Source organism: Bos indicus, chromosome 10 (genome assembly GCF_029378745.1).
Source record: "Bos indicus isolate NIAB-ARS_2022 breed Sahiwal x Tharparkar chromosome 10, NIAB-ARS_B.indTharparkar_mat_pri_1.0, whole genome shotgun sequence".
Lineage (NCBI taxonomy): Eukaryota > Metazoa > Chordata > Mammalia > Artiodactyla > Bovidae > Bos > Bos indicus.
The window spans coordinates 88,093,991-88,121,249 of record NC_091769.1 but is presented as its reverse complement, the minus strand read 5'-3'; the positions used below and the strand labels follow the sequence as shown (position 1 = coordinate 88,121,249).

At 46.9% G+C, this 27,259-nt stretch overlaps 1 protein-coding gene and 1 long non-coding RNA gene across 2 annotated transcripts; one reads left to right on the top strand and one right to left on the bottom strand.

Annotated features, from left to right (window-relative positions):
- Nucleotides 1-288: 288 nt before the first annotated feature.
- Nucleotides 289-16,196, bottom strand: CIPC (CLOCK interacting pacemaker). The gene is made up of 4 exons (XM_019969300.2): nucleotides 15,936-16,196; nucleotides 10,473-10,660; nucleotides 6,569-6,738; nucleotides 289-3,782 (listed from the first exon to the last, which is right to left on the bottom strand). The coding sequence occupies exons 2-4, from the start codon at nucleotides 10,606-10,608 to the stop codon at nucleotides 2,892-2,894; spliced, it is 1,197 nt and encodes a 398-aa protein (XP_019824859.2). The 5' UTR covers nucleotides 10,609-10,660; nucleotides 15,936-16,196; the 3' UTR covers nucleotides 289-2,891.
- A 104-nt stretch (nucleotides 16,197-16,300) lies between these two features.
- Nucleotides 16,301-26,641, top strand: LOC139185393 (uncharacterized). Its single transcript, XR_011569026.1, has 2 exons — nucleotides 16,301-19,839; nucleotides 23,654-26,641. It is a non-coding gene; the product is annotated as an uncharacterized lncRNA (long non-coding RNA).
- The last annotated feature ends 618 nt before the right edge of the window (nucleotides 26,642-27,259 follow it).

Sequence of the window (27,259 nt, the reverse complement as noted above, 5' to 3'; positions counted from 1 at the left end):
TCAGATGGAAGAAACCATTGGACTGTATTCTCTTTTCTCCTCCCAACCTACCCAATATAAACCCTCCATGACTCTAGAGAATAATGTCAAACCACCCATTTATCTTAAGAGTGACTGCATCGCCTTTAAGTTCACACTGGTGGGAGTCTGAACAGTGAATTTCCACAAGTTCAGTGTCTAATCTCAATATCCCCAAATACCTTGAGAATATGTGTATGAAACCTTTATCAATCAAACATTTACTCTTGATTTCAGTGTTTTAAGCAGTTATAAATCCCAAAGGCCAAATAGTTTTCAAGTAAGTGACTTTTATTTTTCTCTGACGTTTCACAGTCAGTTTCTACAAAACTTCATACTTCCTCAAAAGAATTCACATTTGGTAAAGAAACCTCTACCGTAAAGAATTCATAGCTGGAAAGACACTTCAATATATGCACGAGAGTTACTGTTCTGCCAAAGGAATCAAACTCAGACAATACCATAATCAATAAAAGCAAGGAGAGTGTAATAAATTACAAATGTCACCAAACTCCATTCCCATAACCAATTAAATCAGCAGCTTTTTCTAGATGTCTTTCAACACTGCCAACACCATCTTGCCAAACCTTAAGGGTTGGTGTGAGTTAAGAACGGCTCTCAGAAAACAGCAGCTTTGCCGCAGAACTTCAGATGAGATCAGGTCACGCATCAGGAGACCGTGACTACTTACAGCCGTGTGAGACCAACGCGGGTCCTTGCGTCAACTCTGAGGTTCCTCCACTTGTCTGTCTGGCTTCTGGCCCCACACGTCTGCTAGTCTCAGTGGATGTCTCTTTGGTGGACCAGCTTCTCTAGCTGGCTTCATCTGCTTACTCCTCCACTAGGGAAAGACACCCATGCCAACAGCCTAGAGGGACTCACGGCACCAAGTTACAAGATCAGAGAGGAGCCAGGGTGGGTGCTGCTTCCCCCTGCCCCTCAGCAGCGAGCACTGCTGATGGCTTTCGGCATCTTTGCCTGACAGGAGGGAAGTGCAAACCTTCATCTAGGAAGAAGAGTCCAAGACGCGTACGGCTCCACAGGGGAGTTTTCCGATGGCGTAAATTTGGTTCTCAGCAAGTGTGTTCAGATTTTTGACTCAGTAAGACTCATGCCTGGTGCCCAGGCTGTTCTGAATGCACCTGTTTCTATGGCTTTGCTGCCAAACATATTCTGCCAAAAAGGAAGCTTCCTAGCATGGTGTGCAGAGCGGAGCTGCGGTAGCACCACACAGATGGAGGGGAGGCAAAGGGAGTGGGCCAAGAGAAAAAATATTAAAAGCAGCTGAGCCTGCTTAAGGACCTATTTGCTCCGATTTCTGAAACTCTTCCGGAAAGCACATGGCAGGTACTAATTCTGTGTTGATCAGGAGAGTCTAAGAGAGTTTACCGGGTTGTTTATTTCTAAACTGTGTTTGAGAACAAAATGCAGGCAATTCAAAGCCTTGTAATTTTAAAACTATATGAAGAGTTATGACTACATAGTAAATATGAGCATTAGCTTCTGGCCTTGCAAGAACTTCAAGACGATTTTCCTTGCAGAAAAAATGAAGTTGGTCATACAGGATTTCTTAAGATTTTCAAGAGAATGAAATTTTTTAAATGGGAGGATAAGAAGTTGGCAGCTTTACAACCTAGAAATCTGGTTTACAATGAAGCCAGAAAAGTGTGTAAAACCTGCAAGTCCTCATAATACTCTTCTACTTCACAGAACCCACTATACCTCTGGCTTCACTGCCAAAATCCGACGCATAAAAGAAACACGGAAGACTGCTCCACATCACTGTGACATCAGACAAATGAAAACTCTGGATGTGGAAAGAAAATGGGTAACAAGAATGTTTTCCAATTTTTTGTAGACTTGTATGTCATAACCTTGCAATGATTTTAATTCAAAGTTAATCAAGCTTAATATTTTCTTTCTTCTTTTGTAAAAACAAGCAGGAAAAAAAAGTGGTAGCAGAGGGCTGACTTGGATTACACAATTGGAAACCATGAAGCTGTCTTTAAGATTTTAACATATAAAACAGGTTGCATTCTTTCAAAAGGAGAGAGGAAAAAAAGGCATAAATTACTAGAATCTTCCAGCTCCTAACCAAGAGATGCTAGCCATTTCTCCTTTCTTTAGACTGCATGAGTCAAAATGCAATTCATCAACTGTAGCTCCAGATGGTCCTAAATCCATTCTATACTTTACAAATCTGAAGTATTTCGCCTACCAGTTTAAGAAAAATCTGGCTTATGATTAAAGTGTAAGAGTTAACAGTGCTACTCTTTCTCTTTGACTTTCAAGTTTAAAAAAACAAAGCTTTTAGTGATTAAGTGCTTGCATCCGAAGAGCAATCTGTGCCAAAACATTTCAGGTTTCTGCCAAAGGGCACAGGGCCTTGTGGAAGGCAAGCACCCTCCTCTTATGTTTTCGTCTGTGACTAAGACCTTCAAGGGAAGATCCATGAAGGGTTCCTCATGTCACCTGCTCCCTGACTTGACAGGTGCTGCTCTGTGCGCTCGTCTGCGTCACTGCACCCTCAATCAGGGCTGGTGAGTGGGGTGGCGGGAGGTGACAGCTAGCAGGGCCCCGCACAATCACCTCTCACATTTTGCCCCGTGAGCCATCAAACTGCCTGCAGGCTGAGGAAGAGGGACTCAAGGGCACCCAAACCTGAGGTCCTCGCTGGAACAGAGACAAAGGTAAACTGCATAGACCACAGGTTAAGACAGCAGCCAGGTCCTGGCGTGTGGCTTCGTAAGTGAACCATTGAACAGTCTGAGTTTAAAAGGAAAAGATCTTATGTAAGCTTTGGGAAACAGGAGTAGTAACAGTAAAAGAGTTAAAAAGAAGCACTCAAGTAACAGGAGAATATGCCTTCGATGTTATATGTCTGGCTGCTCAGAGAATGCTTCCAGGTCACTGCCGGTATGACCTGACCCTGATGATAAAGACGCCTGCAGCCTGGCCCAGGCCTGAGGAGCCCTGCTCTTAGTGGCCTCTATGAACAGCCGGGTCTGCTCCTTGAGCTGGTCGAGTTCCACCTGAGTTGCCTGGTTCTGACGAATCAACTCCTTGGTTTTCAAAGTGATCTCCAGCAAACCAGATTTGTGCAGGACTACCAGGGTATTCTGAAAGCGCCTGTGCTTGCTCTGCCGCTGCTCTGGAAAGCTATCTGGGCTGCGGCAGAAGTGCTCGGCGGCCCACAGAGCGGAGCTGTAACTGGCCGCCGGCGGGGACAGCGGGGAGCTGCTCTCCACCCCGTGCAGGGTACTGTCAGACGCACAGACGGGGCTGGCGGGGGAGGCAAAGGTCAGGCTGGGAGCTTTAGCCACATGGCTGCTGGACACTGGCTGCAGAGTCTGTGGACTGCCACCTGCCACCAGGGAGGGCACGCCCTGCAGAGCCGAGTCCTCGGCAAGCTTGGTGCTGGGGGGCGCGGGGGTCGGGGGCTGGGGTGGGCCAGCACCGGTCTTGGTTGGCTCGCGAGCAGACAGGCCGGAGCCGAGTCTCTCAGTACAGACCTTCTTCTGCATGCCGCCTTCTCGTTCTTCTGCACTGTGGGCAGGGCCCCTTTTGCCAGGGTGAGGAGCTATTTTGGTGTAAGAATTGAGAATGGGCAAGTAGTTCCTGGAGTCCGACTTTTTCTCACCAGCGTGACCCGGGCTGACAGGAGACGGGACAGGCGGATGAAGGAATAAGAGTTGTGGCTGGGCAGAGATCACTTCAAAGGAGGGCTGGACAGTCCACGACTGGAGCTGGGAAGAGCTGCTGCCCTGCAGACAAAGGGAAAGAGTGGCAAACTGCTTGTTACCCGAGGCTGTCCATGGGGCAAAGCACATACTCAGATGGAAGGACAGAGCTTCCCACACACGGGGTAGCCCTTCTTGATAAGACGAGATGAAAGTGGCTTCAATATTCACTTGAGTCTGACAGCGCAGATTTTCTCTCTTAAGGGAAAACTGGAGGAAATGGCTATCTTTAATTCAAGTGCTGTCACTCAAGAAAAAGAAAAGCGTAGGTACGTGGAGTAATGACGTAGTCAAGGCCACAACTGAGGCAGTAAAAGTATGGACAGTACGATTTGCTGGCGTAAATTAAAACGTGCTTGTCTCAATACCATAAATGTGACTTTACACCAAAGTAAGGTCTTCCTTTAGTTACTTGTGGAATTTCTTTTACTTGAAATCAACTTTTGATTAAAAAGTTACATATTTTTTTTAAAAAGTTACCTATTGTCAGGAGTCCACAGGTCTGCTTTTATGGCAATGACCCTCAACAACCACAAAGCTCTGCAAGGCAGTAACAGCCACCACCTGCGGGGCTTCCACACTGGGTGTGATTTCACATGGCTGTCTCAGTATTCTCCTGTCTTTGGGCCTGGCTGGAAGCACAGCTCTCCTCACTGAAATGAGGAGATTTGAGAATAAAGTCATAAACACCTGAGGCCAGGCAGAGAGAGCCCTGACAGAGGCTCTCCCCCTTGGTGGAGTCACGTGATTTATCTGCAGAAAGTGATGCTCCCACGTGGGCACCTGATTTGCATACATTTCAGATCCTTAGGTACCTGGTTAGGAACTCTTAGCCAAGTTCAACTACAGTGCATCTCCTGTGCAAAGGGTGGGATGACCTGGAAAGTCCATTCTGGAGTCCTCCTGGTGTTCAAGTATACTGAGAGGTGCTGCAATAACAAGCAAGCAATGCTGGGCCTAGCAACCACGCTCCCCCAGCAGAGGAGACACAGAAATCAGGAGTCTTTCAAAGAAGAGATCAGCCCAGTGCAGCTCAGCCACAAGCAAAACTTCAGGCTGTCCCCTTGGTCAATCACACCACAGGGATTGACCTCCAAGGCAAACAGACCCAGAAAATACCCAGTTCATTGCTTTCCCAAGATTACTCTTTCTAGTGCTGCTGTTATGCCCACTGACTTAGTCTGTTTGTACCAATTATTAGATTTGTACAAGGATACCACTCTTGTTGAAATCATCTAAGGGAATACCAGACAAGATTTTAGACCTGCACAGGATCTCAGGATCATTTCACATAAAGCCTCATGTTAAAGATGAGGAAACTGAAGTCCACAGTGATGAAATAATTTGTCTATAAGAAGACATAGTCTGGTGACAGAACTGGAATCAGACTCACAAGAGAAAAATACCTAAAACCAAGCAGCAATAATTAAGACATTATATAATAAGCAAAGATTTTTAAAATTTGAAATGTGCTGGAATTCTAGCATATGTGAAAACACAAAACTCCTAGACCGCTCCATCAGGTCAGTCTGCCCCCAAGCCTCCTGTCTCCTGATCAAGCCTTCCCAGTGGGTCTTTATCCTGAAGACGACGGCTCTGCTGGGCCCGCCTCCTCACCAGCAACTGCGGGCTGTTCTCTGCCTTCCGGAGCTACAACACCCACAACAAAAAACACAGACGCCTAAGAAAGAGCGACAAGGGGGCCGGAGAGGAAGGCAGAGAGGAAAGAGCAGGAGACAGGAGTTCTGAGGAGCACTGGTGGGGCCTGAACAACCTCATTTGGGCTCCATTTCATGTCTTTATTCAAATCTCCTCGTTTCAGAGAGGAGAGCCGTGCTTCCAGCTGACATATGATTTGTCAAAGCAAATACCTTCAAATTCTTTTTCCAAACTCACCAGGTTGCCTTGTTGAAAATCAGTTTGAGTTGCTCAGCGATAACTAGGTAAGAGTTAAGACATTAGGGTTTCCTATCAGGCTACAGCCATGTTCTTCCACCTAAGGTGGGAAGGTCACCTACACACAGCCAGATTGCAAACTTCACTAGCTTCAAGCAGCCTCATTAACAGAACCACGAGAGGACTAGTCTGTTTCAGAGAAAAGCAGGATAAGGTTACATGTTCTTTAATTAAGTTCATGCGACTGAGTTCTCTGACTCAAACACTGGAGCTAAGCTTAGATTTTTCATCTAAATCTTTTCTTTCGTATCTAGATAATAACCACATAATTTGCATAGTTATATAATAAAACCTGAAACAAGGTACTATTCAATTCTATGGCAATGCTGTGTGGGGTCTGCTGGTAAAGTCATACCTATACCAAAGAGTTGCTTTTTCGCTAATAACATAGCTCTGGCTGATTACTAAGAAAATGCTCAGAATATAACATGAGAAACAGGGAAATTGCCTCTACTTCTTAAATACTTCTCAAAGTCCCCAGGGAAATTCAAATTAAAAGAGCCTTTTGCTTCAACCCTAAACTCTGTTATATCTTAGATGTACTGTGGAATAATAGAACATTTCTGCTTGGTTCCTTTAAACATGACTAAGGTATTCCAGACACCTTTGGACAAATGAGGGGTGCAGTCTTACTGTCTGGAAAATGAGAATACACGTCCTGCCTCTTGTATTCCTCTCTTCAGTCCAGGTCAGTAGCTAAAAGGCCACGCCCTCTTCCCAGGAGCACAGCACTTGTTGGTGTGGTTTCTGGTGGTCTGCTTCTCACATCCCTCCTTGGCGCAAAGAAACTCTGTGCACAGGAAGCTCAGAAACTCGAGTGTGCAAAGAAGTGACGAGCGCGCGGTCCTCCTCACCTGTTTGACCAGCACATTCTTCATGACCACCATGGGGGACAGTGTTGGGAAGGCTCCGCTCGCGGGCTTGGAGCTTGGCCTTGGCTTGTCCTCTCGGCTCCAGCCTAAGGCGCTCAGCATGTCCTCGGACTCCATCTGCTCGGCCGAGCTCAGGCATTCTGAGCTCCCATCTGCTGGGCAGAGAAACAGTCAGTTCACTCAGGCTCCCAGCCAGTCCTCCTGGGGAGCCACAGACCCCCTGAAAGCAAATGGAACATTTGTGATCCGTGCTTTTGAGAATTCTTCCAGCATGTCTATCTTTCATGGGATTCTCAATGGGATGCATAATTATCCCTCCTACCCCAAGAGATTAAGGATCACTGCCCTAGGACAGCAGACTCCATTCTAACTCTCTTATAGACAAAAGCCAGCATCAATTAGGGTTCATGTAAAAGTAATCATCGCCAATCTACAGAAGTGGGTAAAGGCTTCAAAGTTAGCTCATTACTTTTAAGAATCTGTGGTTGAAAAGGGAGAGGAGTGTGCATGGAACCTGAGAAAAGATGAAGATCTTTAGTGGCTCTGGGCACCACATGATGTAGTAATAACCAAAACAAGTAACAATAAAACCCCAAGACTTACCACTTTGCTGAAACTAAAATAGATGCCTCCTAAGTTCCCTAACTGTAAAAGTCTGGATAAGTTCATCAAGCGGAGGCTCAGGATGTCTGTCTTTGTTTTCCTCCTCCACCCAGTTAAGCACCTCCTTTGTTAGTGTCCTAAATGCATGCTGAGTGTGCCTACTGGGGATCCTGTACAACGGGTGATGGAAAGATTCTCTCCACGGCCAAGAAAAGAAGGTTGCTCTACGTGACATCCATAAAGAAAGGACTTAATTAGTTCCTTGCTGGAGTAAACCAAGAGACTGCAAGTAAGGAGGCTGGGAATACCCTAGATGCTCGTCAAAAATCTCAGTGTCGTCTGGATGAGGCAAGACTGGAATGTGACTATAATTTAGAAGACTGCAACTGTCAACACTTGCTTTAATCAGATTCTCCAGAGATGCTTTTCAGAAATTATGGGTCTTGGGGTCTTCCCCTCAATCTATGGAATTGATTTATCTGGGGTCCAGGCACACGTATTTTCACAAAGCACCACAAGTAATCCAGATGTGCACCTTTAGTTAAGGACTACTGGGCCGGAAACAAAGAACTTCAGGAGAAAAGTACGTACCCAGTACATGTATCTTGTTTTCTATGCAAATACCATTCTGCATGAAAAGGAAACCCGGGCTCCTTGGAGAAATGGCTGATGTCTTTGGCAGGGAAGCCTAGACATCTTACTGTCTAGGCTAGAAAGCAAGGAAGCGCTCAAACACAAATGCGAGACACGTCCAAGACACAGGTGCCATCTAGAAGGGACCCCCACTGACCCAATGTGGGACAACCTGGTATCAGAAAGAATACTGATAATGGGTTGACAAACCAAATCAGAAAAGAATTCCGTGAATCCCCAGTGATGCTCAAAAAAGGGGGCAGAGAAGTGTTTCCTTAAAGAAGATCAACAGCTAATAAAATGTAAAGGAATGATACAGAATTAGATCACCATTTTTCAAACCACAAATTTAATAACTGGTTCAGGTAAGCATCATCAATGGATGCAAAAACCAGGGTCAAGAGGCTGTTGGCAAAGAGTCACACAATTGTTGAGAGTCACACAATCTCAAAGTATCATCCCACAAACTGCTTATTAACTACAAAGAGAAAGGAATACTTTCATAATAAAGAAATCAGGTCTACAATTACTCCCTTAATCAGAGCATCACCAAGAATAAGACAAACCTAGGAGTCACCTCATGTGTTGCAATGAGGATATAACATCAAAAATTTAGTTTTCTATTTAAAAAATGTTTATTCTGTTTCTAATACTGGGGAAGCTACCAGAGAACTGCAGTGTGAAACATCCTACAAAACAACAGGCCTAATCATTTAATGATGCTGATTTCATGAAAAAAAGAAAGGAAAGAAAAGGGAAGACAAGGGAACTGTTCTAGACTAACGAAGATCGAAAAGACAGGACAATGAAATGAAATGCACAACCTTCAACTGAGTTCTGTGCCCAAAACAAGCAAATATACAAAAAAGACTAACAGTTATAAAGGACACTACTGAGACAATGCGAAAAACCTAAATATGGACTCAGCTAATTCATAACTGCCAATTACACATCCCAAGGTAACTGAAAGGATAACTCCAGCAGCGATGACACCACTGGCACCTGGCCAGAAGTGGCTGGAGGCCTTCACTAGGACCACCTTCTGGGGCACATGAGTCTGAGTATTTTTAAGACTGCCTTATGTCGGAACAGCACAAAACTTCTTAAAGCACTGCTGCATTGAGAACAGGAAACTTGCAGAAAAACTACCCAGACTGCGCAACATGCTACAAAACAGGCGGCCTGATGGAGCTGAGGTTGTTAGAGGAAGTACCAAAACGGCCGCAGTATTGAGAACAACAGGGGGTGGGGTTACGGTCAATATTTATTTTCTTCTCTGCATGTAGCTAAACTTCTAAGCTTCTACAACGAGCACATATTACCTTTATGATATATAAAAAACAAAAAACAAATATGATATTAAGACAGAGAGAAAAAAAAAAGACACTAGGCCTGCAAAGTTTCCCAAACCTGTTTGATCACAGGCATCACCAGAGACACTTGTAAAAATAGGAAACCCACACTCCAGGCCCTCCCCGCAGACCCTCCATGTCACAATCTCCAGGAGAGGGGCCTGGTGTTTTTTAACAAATGCATCAGACGAGCCTTATGATGAGGTGAGCTTGGGAAACAATGCGAAAAGATTGAGAAAAAAAACCCAAAGAGCTATATGCTGGCCCTAACTTTCCTGAACTGCCCTTATTCTAATCCCTGACGCGGTGCTCTGCTCCTCTCTGAGCAACAATCTACTGGTAACCTGGCTTCCCCTGCGGCTTGACCTACAGAGAGAAAATTTACCAGTCTAAGGGTGAGAGAGTTCAGGGTTCCTAAGAGCTGCATTTCTCACTATAAATTCATAAATCGACAAGATGGACTGATTAGTCCTGTGGGCTGGAAAACAGAAATCTTCCTCCAGGAGAGGGTTCTGCTCTCGGGATGTTGGCCCAGGCCAAATCCCCTGGCATCACCCCTCTGCATCCCCTGGGCCAAAAATGTTGCCACTCAAGCCGTATTTAAGCCACTACTCTCAGACCTGGAGATTAAAAAAAAGCCTCAGCACAAAATTACAAGATTTACTGGGTATGCAGCTAGTTCTTCCAGAAAAACTAGGAAGAAAAAGTGTCCTGCTTTCTCGTCTCTAATAGGTCCTCAGGTCTGGAATGGGGCCAGGAGACTCACAGACCAAGCACAAAGAGCAAACACTGGCAGGGATGAGCTGTCAGGAGGAAACGTTTTTAAACTTAACAAAATACTTTCTTAGAAAAAAGATATCTTAACAAATTATATACTACCTTTGTTAAATTTGTTATATGTGGTGACAACATGCAGTTTTTTTCCAATGTGATTATTGGAATGCAGGGTAACTGCAATGTAACTATTCCTGTGAGAAAGGAGGCAAGACAACAGAATTATGAGTATTTTATATCTTTTCTCCCATAACCACTTGCCACAGTGGGAAACGTGTAAGATTTGAAGTTGAGAGTCTGAGCTGAAAAAAGACGTCAAACCGTTCCTTCAGAACTAACCCCACTGTGACTCTGATGAATACCCTGCCATGTGGCAACAGAACTACCATTTTAAGAGACCAGAGAGCCATTCATTTCTCCTGTGGGTGAAATCTTCCCATCCTTATCACACAAATGAGTTTTACGGAGGACATTTTTCAGGTAAATCATTCACTACAGTGTAGAAAGGATAAGGTAATTTTAACCTGAAAATCCAGAGTCCTTATCTGACTCAGCGGCTGCCAGGCCGAGCTGACGAGCCGCCTTTTTCATCTCTGAGCCCTTGCTTGGTTTGGCTGACAGCCTTCGAGAGCCCTCTCTGGACGGGTTCTTCCTCTCCATGTTTTACTGGGCAGCGAGGGGACTCATCAGTACTCTTTTCATCTGGACGGCCCTGTGAAAAAACAACAGTTACGTAAGAAGTCACTGCCTGGAGAGCTGGGACAGGTGAGCAAGCTGTGAGTAAAGTCGGGGCAAAGGACACGGGCCTCACCCACGTTCTCTGCAGGCACTTTCTCAGAGGTCTCAGCTGACAAAGGCTACACGTTTACTCAGCAGGAGAATGGTTTCCACCCAAAGGCAGGCTCACTGTCCTCTCCCTGCCCTCTAATTCCATTACAAATGCAAAGCACACAGACCATTCAGTGGAAGCTTTGTAAACTGCTAACAAAGGCACATTTGATTAGCTCTCTGGAATGCTCCCTGAGGGAGAAGAGAGGAGAGGGGATGCCCATCTCGGACCAGGCCTGCTTCCCAGGATACCTCCGCAGGCCCGAGACTTTCTGCCACCTCCCAGAGTGTAGTTTCTCAGATTAACCTTTCAGTTCTTTAGAGGTAGTGAACAGAGAAAAAAACAACTCCTTATATATGCATGCCACATTCTGGCTTAGAAAGTGCGTGTATGCACACGGAAGACCAGATACACAGTGCTTTGATCCACAAACGCCCGTAACATTATTGATGTTAAGATTATCTCATTTGAGCCTCAAAACGTCCTTCTCAGTTGTTATCCCATTTTACAGAAGAGGGAGTTGAGGCTCAGATAAGTTATATTCAGTCATTTTAAAATATTTCCTGAGCGCCTGTTGTGAACTAGGCATGGTGCTAGGAACGGGGGGTACAGAGTGAATCGAATAGACCTGGTTCCCCTCTTTCTGGAGAGACGCCTAGATTTGATCCAGTGACACACAGCTAGTTCAAAGCAGATCCAGAAATAGGTTAACAGCGCAAACTGTGAGACCAATGAGCCCTTCAAGATATTTTAACAGGGCCCTCTGAACAGCCAGGGCTTCCATGGTGGCTCAGATGCTAAAGAATCTGCCTCCAATGCAGGAGACCTAGGTTTGATCCCCAGGTCGGGAAGATCCCCTGGAGAAGGGAATGGCAACCCACACCAGTATTCTGGCCTGGAGAATTTCAGGGACAGAGGAGCCTGGTGGGTTACAGACCACGGGGTCGCAAAGAGTCGGACACACGCCTGAGCTTAACACTTTCACTTTCTTTTCTGAACAGCCAAGGGATGGCAGCTGGAGAGGCGGCACAGTAAGAACACAGGATACTGCAGGGATAAAGAGAACAGCGGACCAACAGGTGAAACAACAACAACGCAACTGGTAAGTGCTCCAGTCTGAACGTCTGTGTCCCCCAAAAATTCATATATGGAATCTTAATCCCCCAAGATGATGGTATTAGGAGGTGGGGCTTAGGTCACAAGGGCTTCACCTCATGGGATGAGTGCCTTAGGCTCCAGAGAGGTCCCCAGGCCCTTGCACCACAGTCAGTGAGAAGTCTGTGACCCAAAAGAGGGCTGTCCCTGGACCATGCCGGCACCCTAAGCTTGGACTTTCAGCTTCCAGAACTGGGAAAAATAAACTTCTGTGGTTTATAAGCCACGTGGTCTGTGGTGTCTTGTCATGACAGCCCAAATGGACGAGGTGGTACGTTTAAGCTACAGCTGGTGGCATTCTTATTCATGATTCATTTTCAACTCCATCCGTTCGTCCTTCTGAGTAGAGAGAAACATGGGCCCCCTGTGAGACAGCTGCATATCTAAAAACACCCTCAAAATGCCGAGTGTGAACGTTTCTGCTAATACAGGATCTAGTGAAGAACATCAACCACTCCAGAAGCAGAGGAGGGATTGGAAATAAAATTAAATAGAAGCCAAGGATGCTTACAGGCATCCTTGAACAGCTCTCTTGCTCTTTTGCATACAGTAGAAGTGGACTAATGCATGCATGCTGATCAGAACGAGCCTGAATTAAATACAATTCCCAATAAAAATTAGTCTGTACCGTATCTAACTCATTCAAGGCCAGCGGCTTCCCCACTCAGTCCGCTCCATGCTGAGCACTCTTTGATGGAGCACATTTAGTCCCACGTGCGTGAAAGCACCTGTCACACCTCTCATTAAAAAAAAAAGACAGCGCTAAGTCGTGTCCGACTCTTGTGACCCCATGGACTGTAGCCCACCAGGCTCCTCTGTCCATGGGATTCTTCAGGCAAGAATACTGGAGTGGGTTTCCATTTCCTTCTCCAGGACTTCTTCCCAACCCAGGGATCGAACCCAGGTCTCCCAGGCCCTGTCACACCTCTCATGGCACTATGCAAAAGCATGTCTCTCCACTGGACAGTGAGGAAGTCTGACAGCACGGACAAGTCAGTTTAAAAAGCAAAATAAAATGCAAAACTGTTCTCTAATTAAATATGGGTCCTTTTGTATGAAACCCAACAAGTGTATACTGCTGTCTGAAACTGAACAGAGGGCTTCTTCAAAAACAGCAGCAGCTCTCCCTGGTGGATGGGCCATCAGACTAAATTCAAGCCTGACCCTGCTACTGATTTAGATTGGGAAGGTAGCTTATGGCTATTGCAACTAATTCAGAACGTGACGAAGTTTCACATTATCTTATGAAATGGATTATTTTACAGGCATTTGAGATAAAGCATCCCAACTTCTTCCACAATCCTTGCAACAAGACAAGGAACAAGGTCTTGCTACTGTTATTAAGCTGCAGTCAATGAACAGAAAATACACAGGAATTTATCCCGCTCATCTGAGAATTTTCAGGACAATACTGATTGTGGGGTCAAAATGCTAAAATGTGGACGTTAAAAGGAGAACAGATGTAAAAATTTTAGATTCTGGGGAATTGGTGGCAATTGGAAATAGAGACTGCATAATCTACTTCAGAATAAGAAAGTGACTGCTTTCGATGTGGAAGTGCTAAAAATATGAAAGCCTCTGTCCTAAGTAAAATTCTCTTTCAGCAGTCTCAGTGTCCCGGAGAAGTTCAAGTGGGCATCAGAACAAAGGGCTACATGCCATCCGACCTTTCCTCTGAGAGACGTGCTTCCCTCCTGGGAGTGGCGCTGAAGATGCCAGTTAGCCAGTGAACAACAGACCCATTCATACACAGCACAGACGAGGCCCCCGACCAGAGAGAGGCAGAGTGATGGCATTTACCACTGGTGGCCACGATGGTGGCAAAGTCCGAGAATTTTAAGAAGATTATGTTCCGGGTCGTTATCATTTTACAATAAAGTCAGACACTCATAAGCTGACCAGGCGTTGAAGATGGGTTACCAAGCTCATACCCACTGTGCCATCTCTGACTCCTGGCACAGACTGGAAACCACGACAACTGTCTTACACACATCTCAGATCCATGAGCCTAACTCTGCATTAGAAGGACTCCGAGCTAAGCTTGAATTGACCTGAAAAAGGCCTCTTATAAGTGCACATGTAACACACGGTCCAAAAGGTTCCCAGAGAGAGCAGTATACACTAAAACTCCCAACAGAAAGTGAACCAATATATCTAGAGGTTTACATCCATAGGTGTAAGATAAAAAATTCTAACAAGCGTGGCACGGCACTTGGTTCTCCTATTTATGCACTTCTTACATTAGACTTTAATTATCTGTTCATCTCTTCAGCCTCAAGGGTTGACTTCATCTCTGCAACCTCAGCCCCTAACAATTCATGTGTGAGGTATACTCAGAACAATAAATTCCAACAAACCTTCTGTCCAGCCAAGTCTCAGGACAGCTCTAACAGCTTAGCTGTCACCAAAACACCTGAACGGCTTGAAGGTCAGGAGTCTGCATTTCCTGGTCACCTCAAACACCATGGTCACCTCAAGATTTAATGTCTAGGTCTGGTCTCTTGCAGGAAACAGGTATTTCATCCACGCCTCATTTTAAGCCACCCCTCATTTTGCCTTTAAATCCAGCAGCCAAACTAAAGGTTGGTCTAATCCACAATCTCTATGGAGATTCAGGCTTCTGATAAAAAGGAGGCCCAAGGTACACAAGGGAAGGATCTGAAAAGCTGCTTGCAGATCCCTCTGTAATAGACAACTTGGCAACTTTCCTGAGAGCTCAAGTTCCCTTTAAAATGTGTCACGTGTATAACAGGCGTGCACAGACAGAGGTGTGCGGTGAAAGCCCAAGCAGAGGCTTAAATACAATAAAGATACACCGCCAGAGAAAATTAAGACTTTACCACCCAGAAAGCCATGAGTAATCCCAGTTGGAATTATAAATGCATTACTAGGTTTTTCTCTGAAGTCATTTTCTCTTGGTCTGCATTTTCAGAGATACCAATCTGGGGGGATGTCTGTGGATTTTAACAAAGGAGAAAAAAAAACCCACCAGCCAACCGTCTACCTACATCGCCAATACTCCTCTTCCCTTTCACAAACATTTGCATGCTTCGATTTGGCTGTAAATTCTGGTCAAAGGTCCCGAACCCGGATTCCATACAAATGTCCTCAGGTGTGTATGGCTTACTCATTTTGCTCTTTCAAAGATTAGATGAGACTAGAGAACTTCCTCAAACCCCCCTGCCTGGAGAAGAGTTCGCAGTGAACAGTGCGCACCGCCCCTCCCCATTCGCACCAGCCCACGATACATCTGCGCCAGACAGCAGGAGCGCCCTCCAGGCACCCACCAGCCTGCCGGCTCAGCAGGGCAGAACTGGGCAGACCCTTGGACTGTGCTGTGACTGGCATGCCACCAGCCTGCCAGGGCAAACGCCCAGGCCATGCAAGTACTGCCAGGACTTGGGCAATCACAGGGAGCCTGGCTGCGGCCCGGTGCCCTGGGGCCTGGATGGATCGGAGGTCCCCTGAACCCACCCACTGGCAACCACTCACTCCGTACCTGGCACTGGCCACCTTCTCGGCCACCTCCCCGCCCCCTGGCACCACGCCTGGCACAAGCTGGTCACCCGGGGGGCGGAAAGTACCAGCAAAGTGGGTGACAGCGAGTCTCTGGAAAAAGCACACCTGTGCCCCGGGTCCAGATTGGGCGCTACCCACCCCGCGCCCCTACCCCACAACCCCAAACCGGGGCGGGGGGGCGCGGGCAGGACCCTCACAGGGTTACCAGCGCTACTTGGTCCCCACACACAAACCCCTCCTCACCCGTGACCTCCTCTCCCACGCGGTCCTAACCCTCGCAACAAAACCAACCGACTAAACGGGGCAGGGAGCATCACCCCCTGCTCCAATCACCCCCAGCTCCCAGCATCTGGCCCTCGGCACCCCGAAAGTGCCCGCTCTCCGTCTTGCCTGTTCCCTCCTCCTCTCCCTGGCGCCCGCTTCCTCTCCGCCGGCTCCTCGCCCAAACCCCTTTCCCCTACCCCCGCAGCCCTCCGTCGCTCACCTAAGACCGGGGTCGCAGCTCCACAAGCGGACGACCCGCGGGTACGGCGGCGCATGCGCGAGCCCGGCCTCGCGGCTCCATGACAACCTCGTCGTCGTCGTCGTCGCGTCTCAAACGATCCCCCCTCTCGGCCGCCCGCCCATTTCTCCTCCCCACTCCCCGCAGCCTCGGCAACGGTTTTCGCCAGTCACGTGACGCGGCTCGGATGACCCGGCACCACCGAGACTGCTCGCTGTTCTGCTAGAAGGGCCCTTGGTGGCGCCCGCTCTTCCCGTCTCAGCCGGAAGACGACGCCGGCACGTCGTCCTCAGGGAGCGGGGGGGGGGGGGGGGGGCTGGGCGTCCTTTCAGAGGTCGGCGCTCTATCCGTGGAAGGCGGGCATCTCTATGGTTAGTAGTTCCTCAGGCCAAACCGCCATTTTGTACGGGGACCTTGTGCTACGGGAGCTGCTGTGGAGCAGGCGTGGGGCGCAGTTCTGAGGCGGGGTCTGGAGAAGCCGGGGCGGGTCGGCTTCTAGCAGACAAGGCCGGAGGCGTGATTCTTCTTAGGGCGTGGGTGGAAGTCAGCCCGGGAGAGCGCTCTCGGTTTGTACCCCGAGACCCCGTCGGCGTTGGGGACCGGGACGGGCCATAGGCTGACTTGCGCGCAAGCCCGAGCGGAAGCAGCCGGGCAGCTTCGCCGGGTCTCGGCCCGAAGGAGGCTTGCCCGGACCGCGCCCCCACCGTCCCCAGCACTGCTCATCTTGTTGCCGAGCCTGTCGCGGCGTCGGTTTGCCTTCCTTACCTCCAGACAGTGCTTCACGTGGCAGGGACGCAATCAGTATTTTTTTGATGGGTGACTTAATGTCATTTGATGTATGACTCATTGTGCGACTGACCGAGATGTTGAGTTTCAAATGGATTCTGTTTCTCAGGCCAGTTCTTGAAGTGTCACCACGAACAACATGTTATCAGCTAAACAAACAAACAAACAAAAAAAATGGGGTTGCGATCAGTTGAAATTCCGATGCATTGAGTCAGTGAAGGTTACCTCCTAAATTAGAAAATGTTATTTTACAGCTGGAAAAGGGGACACGGAAGAATTTAAAGATTGCCACCGGTAGAGGCAAGTTCTGGAGCGACCCTGTCCAGTAGGGTAGCCACTAATCATGAGGAGGTACTGAAACTGATTAAATGAAATGAAAACGTGGGTGTTTTCTTCATTCAGGCTGTGCACATTCAAGTCCTCAGCAACCACGTGTAGCTAATGGTTACTTGGTTGGACAGTGCAGATTGTGCAGCGCATTGATTGCCAGCATCATTGAAAGTTAGTGTTGGATCTAGAAGATGGGCAGGGTAAATTTGCCCTCTGTTGGTAATTCAAGCCTTGCAGAGTCATAGGTAATCCCATTAGTCCTCCAGACACAGATAATGCTAATGCATTAAATGTATTTATTAGCATAAGCTCTACCAACAAATAATTGAGTGCCTGCAGCATATATGCCTTTTGTTTAGGTGGTGGAAGGACTGTTAACAATTATCAAGTAATGAAGAGCCAGGCAGCTCTGCATGTATTCTCTTTCGTGTGTGTGTGTGTGTGTGTGTGTGTGTGTGTGTGTGTGAGTGTGTGTGTGAGAGAGAGAGACAGAGAGTTCTGTCATTGAGTTGTGTCTGACTTCTTTGTGACCCCATGGACTGTAGCTGTCAGATTCCTCTGTCCATGGGATTGTCCAGACAAGAATACTGGAGTGGGTAGCCATCTCCTTCTCCAGGGGATCATCCCCACCCAGGGATTGAACTCTGGTCTCCTGCATCGCAGGCAGATTCTTAGCCATCTAAGCCACGAGTGAAGCCCATTGTCTTACTGATGTCTGTACAAGTTGATGAGGTCGCTGTTTATTAATGTTCCCATGTTTTAGATGAAGGCACTGAAGCTTTTGTCCATGATGACAGAGCTCCTAAGCCCTGGATCTAAACCATTAGGCCATACTGCCTCTTCTGGAGGCAGAATAAAACTGTCTGCCCTCAAATACCTTAGAATCTGATACAGGAAATACAGACATGTTTTAATAAGTTGTATGAGAGAGAATATGATAAATGCCAGTGGATTCTGAACAAAATCTAATAAAATCAAAGGAAAAATAACCTGCTTGTTTTCTGCTGTTGAAGTAAAGCTTTAAGAAGGTCAGGTAAAAGTAGGATATCCAGTAATGGAAGTGGTTGAGAGCAGAGTACATACCAGCCAAAGAGAAAAAGTGAAATAAGCAAAAGCATGAAGATTATTTTAATCCTCCACAAGTGCAAATAAGTCATACTTCCCTGGTTTCACCTATCTAATGACCAGACGCCCATGCTGTATCAGTCATTTGAACTTCAAAAACAGATTTGGTAGTGGAACCAAATGAATCAGACTAGTTTACTGATAGGCATAATTTTAACTGAGTACTGTATGGTTCTATTGTATATAATTAGATACATAGAATAACCATGAAAATGGATAATGAATCTTTTATAGAGGCTAACCAACGTAAAACTTTTTCTTTCTTTGCTGATTCACCGGGTTTGCAAATCAGCATCCTCTGATGACAGTTTCCTATCAAAGTGCCATGAGTTCTTTTAATCTTTGTCGTCACACTCAGGGTTCTGTGACGGAGAGTGGTTTTCCAAGCACCGTCTCTTCTTGCTGTGGAATCCTTTCCAATTTGAGTCCTCAGTACCAGTCGTGGTTTAAGACTCATTCTGCCACCACCACTGCCAGCAGGGGGAGACCTGCTCCTTTAAATGCTACTCTTGCTGCTATTGCTGCTAAGTCGCTTCAGTCGTGTCCGACTCTGCAACCCCATAGAGGGCAGCCCACCAGGCTCCCCCGTCCCTGGGATTCTCCAGGCAAGAACACTGGAGTGGGTTGCCATTTCCTTCTCCAGTGCATGAAAGTGAAAAGTGAAAGTGGAGTCGCTCAGTCGTGTCTGACTCTAGCGACCCCATGGACTGCAGCCCACCAGGCTCCTCTGTCCATGGGATTTTCTAGGCAAAAGTACTGGAGTGGGGTGCCATTGCCTTCTCCGAAATGCTACTCTTAGGGGTTTGCAAAAAGGCTTCTTTTCCTTTCTGCCCTCACAGAGTGCCTGCCACACAATGGAGGTCAGGAACTGCGCCTCTGCTCAGCCTTCTTTCAGACCATGTGAGGATTTGAGTTTTCAGTCCTACATAGGATGCCGCAAAGAGTTAACTTTGTGCTGAGTTTTATTTGAAGATATTTTCAAGTATCCAATCTAGTATATAATTTGCAATATAAGTAATTCTTTAATACTTACTTTAACAAAGTTGAATATAAAATTAAAGTTATTTTAAAATTAATTAAAATAGTGAAATAGCAGTGAAGGTATTCAAAAGATCTAATTTCAAATCCCAGCTCCTATTGATACCATTTTACAAAGGATGGGACATTTCAATATCTTCCCTCACATAAGACACAGGAAAGAAGATAGGCCATAATCTCACAAGTCAAAAACTGAATAATTTCTGCTTTATGAATTCTCATTGCTATTCTTATTTTTCCAGTTTTGCCGAGGAGCAGTGAAAACACCACAAGGACTGGCATTAGTTCTTGAAGCAACACTCGAGAACCATCTTTTTTTTTCCCCTTGAACCTCAGTTTGGCCATCTGTAACAGTTATCCTGAATCTGGCATTCAGCGTTACTGCTGACCACAGATTTTTGAAGAGGATTTGATGGAATGGTGGTTATGTGTGTGCCCCCAGAGTCCCACCACCATGGTCAGTGAGCGGAGAGGAGGGGGATGTTCCAGTCTGTGTGTGGGGATGGCAACCAGCAGGTCCTGGGCTGGCAGAGGCAGAGATGAGCGACAGCAGGATGCATATTCCATTTTTCCTCAAGAATCAACTGCCTAAACCCCCACCATCCAGGTTAGTTCTCAGCTCATATTTTTAGGGCTATCTGGAAGAACAGAGACAATAGAAGGACATCTGGGTTACAGTCATGGTGTCAATATACTAGGCATGGGTTTTATTTCAGGGACAATGGAAACCTCTCCCACAAAGCTCCCCATCTTCTTGCCCAAACCTGAAATTCCTCAAGTATAAGTGCTCAACCTGCAGCTGCTCTAGAACCCAGGACAAATTCTCTCATCATAACTGACACAGAGTGCTATTTCCAGACACTGTCCTAAGTGACTTGCCCAGATTTACTCCTTTAATCCTCCCACAGTCCTGTGACATGGTTGTGGTATTGTTCTTCTCGTTTTACAGAGGAGACTAAGGACAAGAGGCCATGTCACTTGCCAAGGTCACGAGTGGTAAGCGGTGGAGCAGGAATTGAATTCTGAAGTCCTTGCTTCTGGCCGCTCTGCTAGGCTGCGTGTTTGGTGGAAATGGTGCTACCATGCCCTTTCCCGCTGTGCTGAGCAGGAGACCAGTGGGGAGCAGAGCCCGAGGCACTTGGTCCAAGCACTTGTGTGGGAAAGGATGCCAGGAGTGGAGACTGGGCACCATAAAGGCAAAGTCTGCAGAAAACACCTCCAGCTGATCCTCTCTTTCTTTCACTCTGCACATGGCAGAGAGATTTCTTGTGTGTGACAGGGTATATGCTGATTTCAACCCACACATCTTTCCAAACCACTCAGCAGCTGCCTTTTGCTTGTTTTATCCCCTATCTAGAATCTTTCCAGTGGAAAGGTTTTTAAAGTGTCATCTCCCCTCACTGAAGATGAAGTCTGTGATTTAAACTCACAACTTTTTCTCTGGATGACTCCGAAAGCTGTTCAGTTGTCCCTTTGGGTAGACCAGTTTGACTTTAGAAGTTCTCCTTGGCCTTGTATCTTCCCTCCCTTCTTGTAAACAGCTTTCCAATCACAACTGAGTTCCCCACCGTGGGCTCACCAAAGACAAGAAATACAGGCCAGCACAGCAGAAAGCCAGACAGAGCTGTGCAACCTGACACTCCAGTAGTAGGAAGCTGGCTAGAGAGCCCAAGATAAGAGGCAGCCTCCACGTAGACATCAATCACTCTTGAAATTGAACACTTTCTGTGTCTTGTGGCTTGATCTAAACTGGTTTGCATTGTAATTTCTTGGGTACCCATCTCCCCCACTGGGTCTAAGCTCTTTCAGGGCAGGGATTATACTGAATGTTTTTCTCCTACAAAACAAGTTCTTCATAGTAAGCATTCAACCAACTTGACATCAGGGGGACCCCAGGTTCCTGAAAAGTTGACAATGGGCTTCCATATCACTGACTGGACTTCAGAGAAGGAAGACACCGCCAACCAGGATGGTGAGGGGTTTCCAGGGCCCCTGGGGCAAGGGTTGAATGGTCATGCCTTTTTATTTTATTTTGTTGCTCCACTCTCTCCCACCTCCAGGCCTTTTGCACATGACTGTATGTGTCCTTTTGAGAGGCTGGAGTGAAGGTGGCTGCTCACGGGTTTTGCTCCACACTTGTGATTCTGGCAGAGAAATTCCAGAACCTTTGTTGCTCGTGCTGCCTCACCTCACCGCATCCCAGTCTTCGGAGGGTCTGTTGTGCATTTGCTCAAAAGTGCCCTTGAATTCTCCCTCACTTTCGATTTGGCTCGTGGCTGACTTATTTGGAATCCCATGAAGCACCATGTAAAGATTGGTAGTCAGAGATGACGAATGCCATGGCTTCCGTTTGCAGATGCAGAAATGCCCCCGAACTTCCCCACCAGTACTCCCCTTTCCAGCACCAGATAGGCTGGTGAAGGCTAAGGCCTTCACTCCACATGGGTGGGCCAGCTTGGCGTCAGTCAGCATCTCAACAGGCTGGATAAATCAGGATGGCACAAGATGTTGGGTTCAAGCCTTGCCCAGTTGTTCATCAGAACTACCTGGTTGATTTTATCTCCAACTGATTACCTGATCCCAGGGTCCAAGATCTTAAATCTCAAACTAGAGACTGAAAAACAAGAAATTTCCTAAAAAAACTTAAGCATTAGTATCATATCCGTGGGAACAGGGAGTAGACAGATATCCTTTTTTTTTTTTAATTTGGGGGAGTGGTCCTTTTGAAATTCATATGAAAAAGATGAGTACTCTTAGACTCCCAAATCTGAAGTGGCATTTAAATTGAAGCCCTTTTCTTAATGTCAGAGACGCTTTCTGACATTCCTTATGCATTCTGCAAAGCTTTATTGGATTTTTCAGTCTATTTTAAAGACTAGGATGTCTGTACCTACAGCGGAGTAAGGCAGCTCATTTGCCTAAAATGTCTGGGAAATCATTCCAAAGAAATTACTGAGAGTATTCTCTTCTGATATAAAAGAGTAAGGTTTATTCACCCAGAACTTGGGTTTCTTTGAGATGTTGAGTGTCCCTTTTAAGACTTAAAGGCTTCTTTTATTCAGTAAGATTTCATCCCAGCTGGAGTCATGGGACCCGCTGATCTGGAGCCCTTATTGAATTGACAGCATCCACATGCAGAATTTCAGGGCTTTTGGTCCCCTGCTTTGTGGACAGGGATAACAGGATCACCCACAGGACTTACCCACAGGGTAAATCCAAGAAAATTCACTGGATGTCTTGTGCTAATAGTTTAACGAAATTCTCCCTCCAGCACTTTCTGACAGGGCCTGGGGATTTTCTCCAGTGTTATCACATTTCGGGAGAGATGGTGTCATCCAGGTGTAGGTGTTCTTGGCCGTCCTTTACCTATTGTCTCCTCATGTCACATATAGCCGAGAGAGCAGATGACAGGTTCATCGGTATTACACGGGGAATTACCAAGTGGTTGCCTGGCAACTCACGCAGCACAATCAGCATGGTCTCTGTGGTAGAATGTAGAGTGGTTGACTTTGCCTTTCGAGAATGTCTGTTTGCATATTTCTTTTGGGCTTCTGGAAAAAATAGGTCATGTTTTCCTGGATTTGAGGCTATTAAAATGGACTTCTGTACTGCTTTACAGCACAGAAATTTAGTATTCATTTTAAAGCAGCCTGTTATTGTCAGAAATGACAACGATCTGATTAAATCATTAATGCAGCAATTGCATCAATTAAATTCAGTTCAGTAAGCATCTTCCATGTGCCAGCTACTATGCTAAATACTGTCAGGAGTTATAAGGATGAACAGGTATGGTCCCTGTCTCTGGGAATGTGTGTGTTTAATTGATGTATAGAAATCATTTGTTTACACATGTGAGACAGCTGAGATGGATATGTAAAAGGAAGGTATTGTTATTTGGAAGAGTTCCTTAGTGTTTGATCAAAGGATTTTTCCCTTTTATTTAGATTCCTTCCTTTATAGCTTACAGCTGCAATCAGTTCAAAAAGCTGCAATCAGTTCGAAATCACTTTTAAGGCAGAGCTCTTACTGGAATCTCAGTAATTAGCAGCTTTTAAACAGCTCTTTTGGAGTCTGACCCCACCAGTGTTGTCGGGAGGACGGCGCTGCCCTCTGTCTGCACTGCCATCTTCCCGTGTGATTGCTGCTGAGGCGTTCACAGCGCGCCCCCCCTCTAGTTGACACATTTCCGTTATAAGAAGCCACTTGCTTTTCTTTGTCTACAGTGCCATCAGCCTCCCTCCACCTAAGGAGGGACTTTGGCGTGTTCCAGATCTTTGCATTAACGAGTCTTTGAGCTTGACCCCTTGAGCGAGGTCTTTCCCATCGGGTAGACCATGGCTAGAGAGCACCAGGGTTTGACTAGCCCCTTTCCCTGGAGTTGATTCTCCTGGGGGATTGATTTGGCATCTTTTCTTCCCCAGGAATCTGCCAGGCCATGGAATGAAAGATCTGTCGGTTGCAGCACTGGTGCCCAGCCCGGCACACACTCACTGGCCACCCCTTCTGAATGGACTCGGAATCCACAGATGAAGGCGGTAGCTTCCGTGGGTAGCTGTATTCTGGCACCAGAAATGTCCCCCCGCCCCCATGTTTTGTGAACCCACTTGCGTTCCACATCCCAGGCGGGACCGGCAGCTTGCTCATCTCTGCTGCCCAGTTCCCTCAGACGCTTTGCCATTCGTGAGAAATCACTCAGACCTAGACTTTCCGTCTTCACACAGAGCGCCTGACCTTTGCTTCCAGACCCAACGTCAAGCAGAAGGGGACGCCAGGAAGGGGACAGAGGGGAGAAGGGCAGTAAGTGAGCTGGCACTATAGAGACGTTTTCCTGATGCTTTCTCGTTGCATCCTCTGGGCAGCTTCTGTAGCTCTTGGCGGCCCATTCCCCAGGTGAAGCTCAGACGTGTGAACGCCTACTGCTCTAAGGAGTCCTGATGTAGCCTCCTGTCTCCAAGCACCTTTTCACTTAGGATCAGACCAACCAACATTCACTGTGTGCATTGTACCTCCTGAGGGTCCAAGGACACATTAAAGACCAGGACACAGTCTCCACCCCTGAGAAGTTCACAGCTCAGAGTTGGTAAGTGCGATAATGAAGATGCTGAACATGGACAGAAGACCAGTGAACTCAGGAAGAGGGTGGGAGTCAGGAACAGAGAGAGTCAGTTCAAGATCTGGAAGGATGGCAGACAAACGGAGCCCTCTCTGTTTACCTTTCAAAATGGGCCTGGAGCAGGGTCCCTTTTAACACCCTTCGATGTTGGGAAATCCTTGACTTCTCTAATCTACCTCATCCACATTGCAGCCTACCCCACAGGTCTTCTCATTCCAACTTCAGCTGAAACAGCAAAAACCTTTGCCTCATCTCCTGATCATTTAGAAACCTTTAGCAATCTGCTGCTCTGCCCTAACACAGAAAAGAGTTACTTCTTTTCCTTCCGGCCCTGAGCCCTAGGATTCCCCCAGGGGGAATCGCACAGTGTGATAAGCTAGTGATTGCACTGTTTTCATCAGTCACATTTTTACAAATAGGTAGACTCATTCATCGGAGAAGGCGATGGCACCCCACTTCAGTACTCATGTTTGGAAAATCCCACAAACGGAGGAGCCTGGTGGGCTGCAGTCAATAGGGTTGCGAAGAGTCAGACACGACTGATAGACTTCCCTTTCACTTTTCACTTTCATGCATTGGAGAAGGAAATGGCAACCCACTCCAGTGTTCTTGCCTGGAGAATCCCAGGGACGGGGGAGCCTGGTGGGCTGCCGTCTATGGGGTCACATAGAGTCGGACATGACTGAAGTGACTTAGCAACAACAACAGCCCTCCAGAGAAGGGGGAGGGGAATCAGGGCCGTCAGCCAGTGGAAGAATTGCTCTTGGAAGAAATCTGCTCTGTAAGCATATTTCACGGCATCTTTACTAAAGATGGGATGTTCAAACTTGAATGGCACATAGAGGAAAAGAATAAAGTGCAGTGTTTCACAGCAGCGCGTCAGTAGACTTCACCAGCCTAGGGTGCCAGTGAGTTCACAATGACATCCAGACTCAATCTTGCCAGCTCTGAGCCCCTCTGGAAGGTCTGTAGAAGTCCCTGCTTATCTTCTGTCCTGTCAACTCTTCCTCAGTCACTTCTGGAGGCCCCTGAGGTGTCTCCCGAGGAGACGGGATTAGATCCACTTTGCTGTTCCATTGTGACCTCCCGCTGATGGTCCTACTCTTCACAGCCCCTTGGATAGAGTACCTAGGGACCTCCCTAATGGTCCAGGGGTTAAGAGTCGGCCTGCCAATGCAAGGGACATGGGTTTAATTCCTGGTCTGGGAGGATTCCCCGTGCCGTGGGACTCTGAGCCTGTGTGCAGCCCTACTGAAGCCCGTGCACCCTAGAGCCCATGCTGCGAAACAGTAGAAGTGACTGCAGTAGGAAGCCCATGTATCACGACCAGAGCAAGCCTGCATGCAGCAACAGAGAACCAGTGCAGCCAAAAATAAGATAAACAAGATAAATGAATAATTAATTTTTTAAAGAAGTGCACCTCATCAGCGTGTGTGTCTTCGGTAAGAACACTGTTCTTAGAGCGATCACTCCTGTTGCCTGGGGATGCCGTTCTCTCCTGGGGCCACTACACCACCAAGTTGCCAAAGCGGAGGGCGGGATGGATCTATAGGGAACCAATGCCCTTCTCACTGATCCGTTGCCCTTTACAGCCCGTGTGCCCTAGCAGAACCGCTGGTATCTTTTAGTTGCTCAAAGTCTCACATGATTACTTCTCTCACCATCTATCAGGCTAACTCTTTCCTCCCTGGGGCTGGAGACAAGTCTCTCAGGCAGGATGCAGGATGGCAGCTCCATCAGTTCCTTCCCTTACTCTGACCTTCCTCCCCAAGGAGCTCTGCACCCAAACAAAACAACCCCACAAAGCAAAAGGAGTAAAACTCAAACCCTCTACTTCAATAAAAATAACAAAACTGTGCCAACTGATGCAAACAGATACTAATACCTGGGGTGGAGGTGGAGCGGGGAAGTTGGTGGTGTTCTGTAAGCTCCCTCCCAGAATTAACAAAAGCCAGGAGTACTGATGGAGAAGGCAATGGCACCCCACTCCAGTACTCTTGCCTGGAAAATCCATGGACAGAGGAGCCTGGTAGGCTGCAGTCCATGGGGTCGCTGAGGGTCGGACACGACTGAGTGACTTCACTTTCACTTTTCACTTTCATGCATTGGAGAAGGAAATGGCAACCCACTCCAGTGTTTTTGCCTGGAGAATCCCGGGGGCGGGGAAGTCTGGTGGGCTGCTATCTATGGGGTCGCACAGAGTCGGACACGACTGAAGTGACTTACTAGCAGCAGCAGCAGGAGTACTGAGGCTTTTTTGTGTAACTTGAAAATAAAGTAAAGATTACCCACCCCATTCTTAAAGGTCCCTCTTGTTTCCATGGGATGTAATGCATGAAAGTGGCTATCTCATGGGCAATTGATGAGGGTGTCATTTAAGAGAAATTAGCAGGACTTCCCTGGTGTTCCGGTGGCTAAGACTCCAAGCTCCCCTTGCAGGGGGCCCAGGTTCGATCCCTGGTTGAGAAATTGGATCCCACATGTTGCAACAAAGAGTTTGAATGCCGCAACTAAAGATCCTGCAGGCTGCAATGAAGAGAGAAGATCCCTGAGTGCTGCAACTAAGACCCAGTGCAGCCAAATAATTTTTTTAAAGAGAAATTAGCAATGGTGGCTGTCAAATGGGATTCTTGCTCTACAAGAATTTTGATTGTAGACTGGAATCATGTTTCTCTAAAACAACAGCAACAAAAGCCAACCAACACAGAGCAAAACTATTTAGATCCAGGTAATGCAAAAGACAAAGACAGAAGTGGAATTTTCCTGAAAGTAGACTTCATGGTATGATAGACAGAGCTCAGGGAGTGGCATTAAAGATATCAGTCAAATTCAGGCTTTGTCACAACCCGTGGTTGGTTTCCTGATTAAATCTCTTTCCCTTTCTGGGCTGCCATTTTTCAGTTTTGAAAGACAG

Excerpts from the sequence above, each read along its gene's own strand:
- CIPC (XM_019969300.2), bottom strand. The coding sequence starts at position 10,608 with ATGGAGAGGAAGAACCCGTCCAGAGAGGGCTCTCGAAGGCTGTCAGCC. Across the intron at positions 6,739-10,472 it reads TAAGGACTCTGGATTTTCAG|ATGGGAGCTCAGAATGCCTG; the intron begins GTTAAAATTACC and ends TCTGCCCAGCAG. Across the intron at positions 3,783-6,568 it reads AGAATGTGCTGGTCAAACAG|GGCAGCAGCTCTTCCCAGCT; the intron begins GTGAGGAGGACC and ends CTTTGTCTGCAG.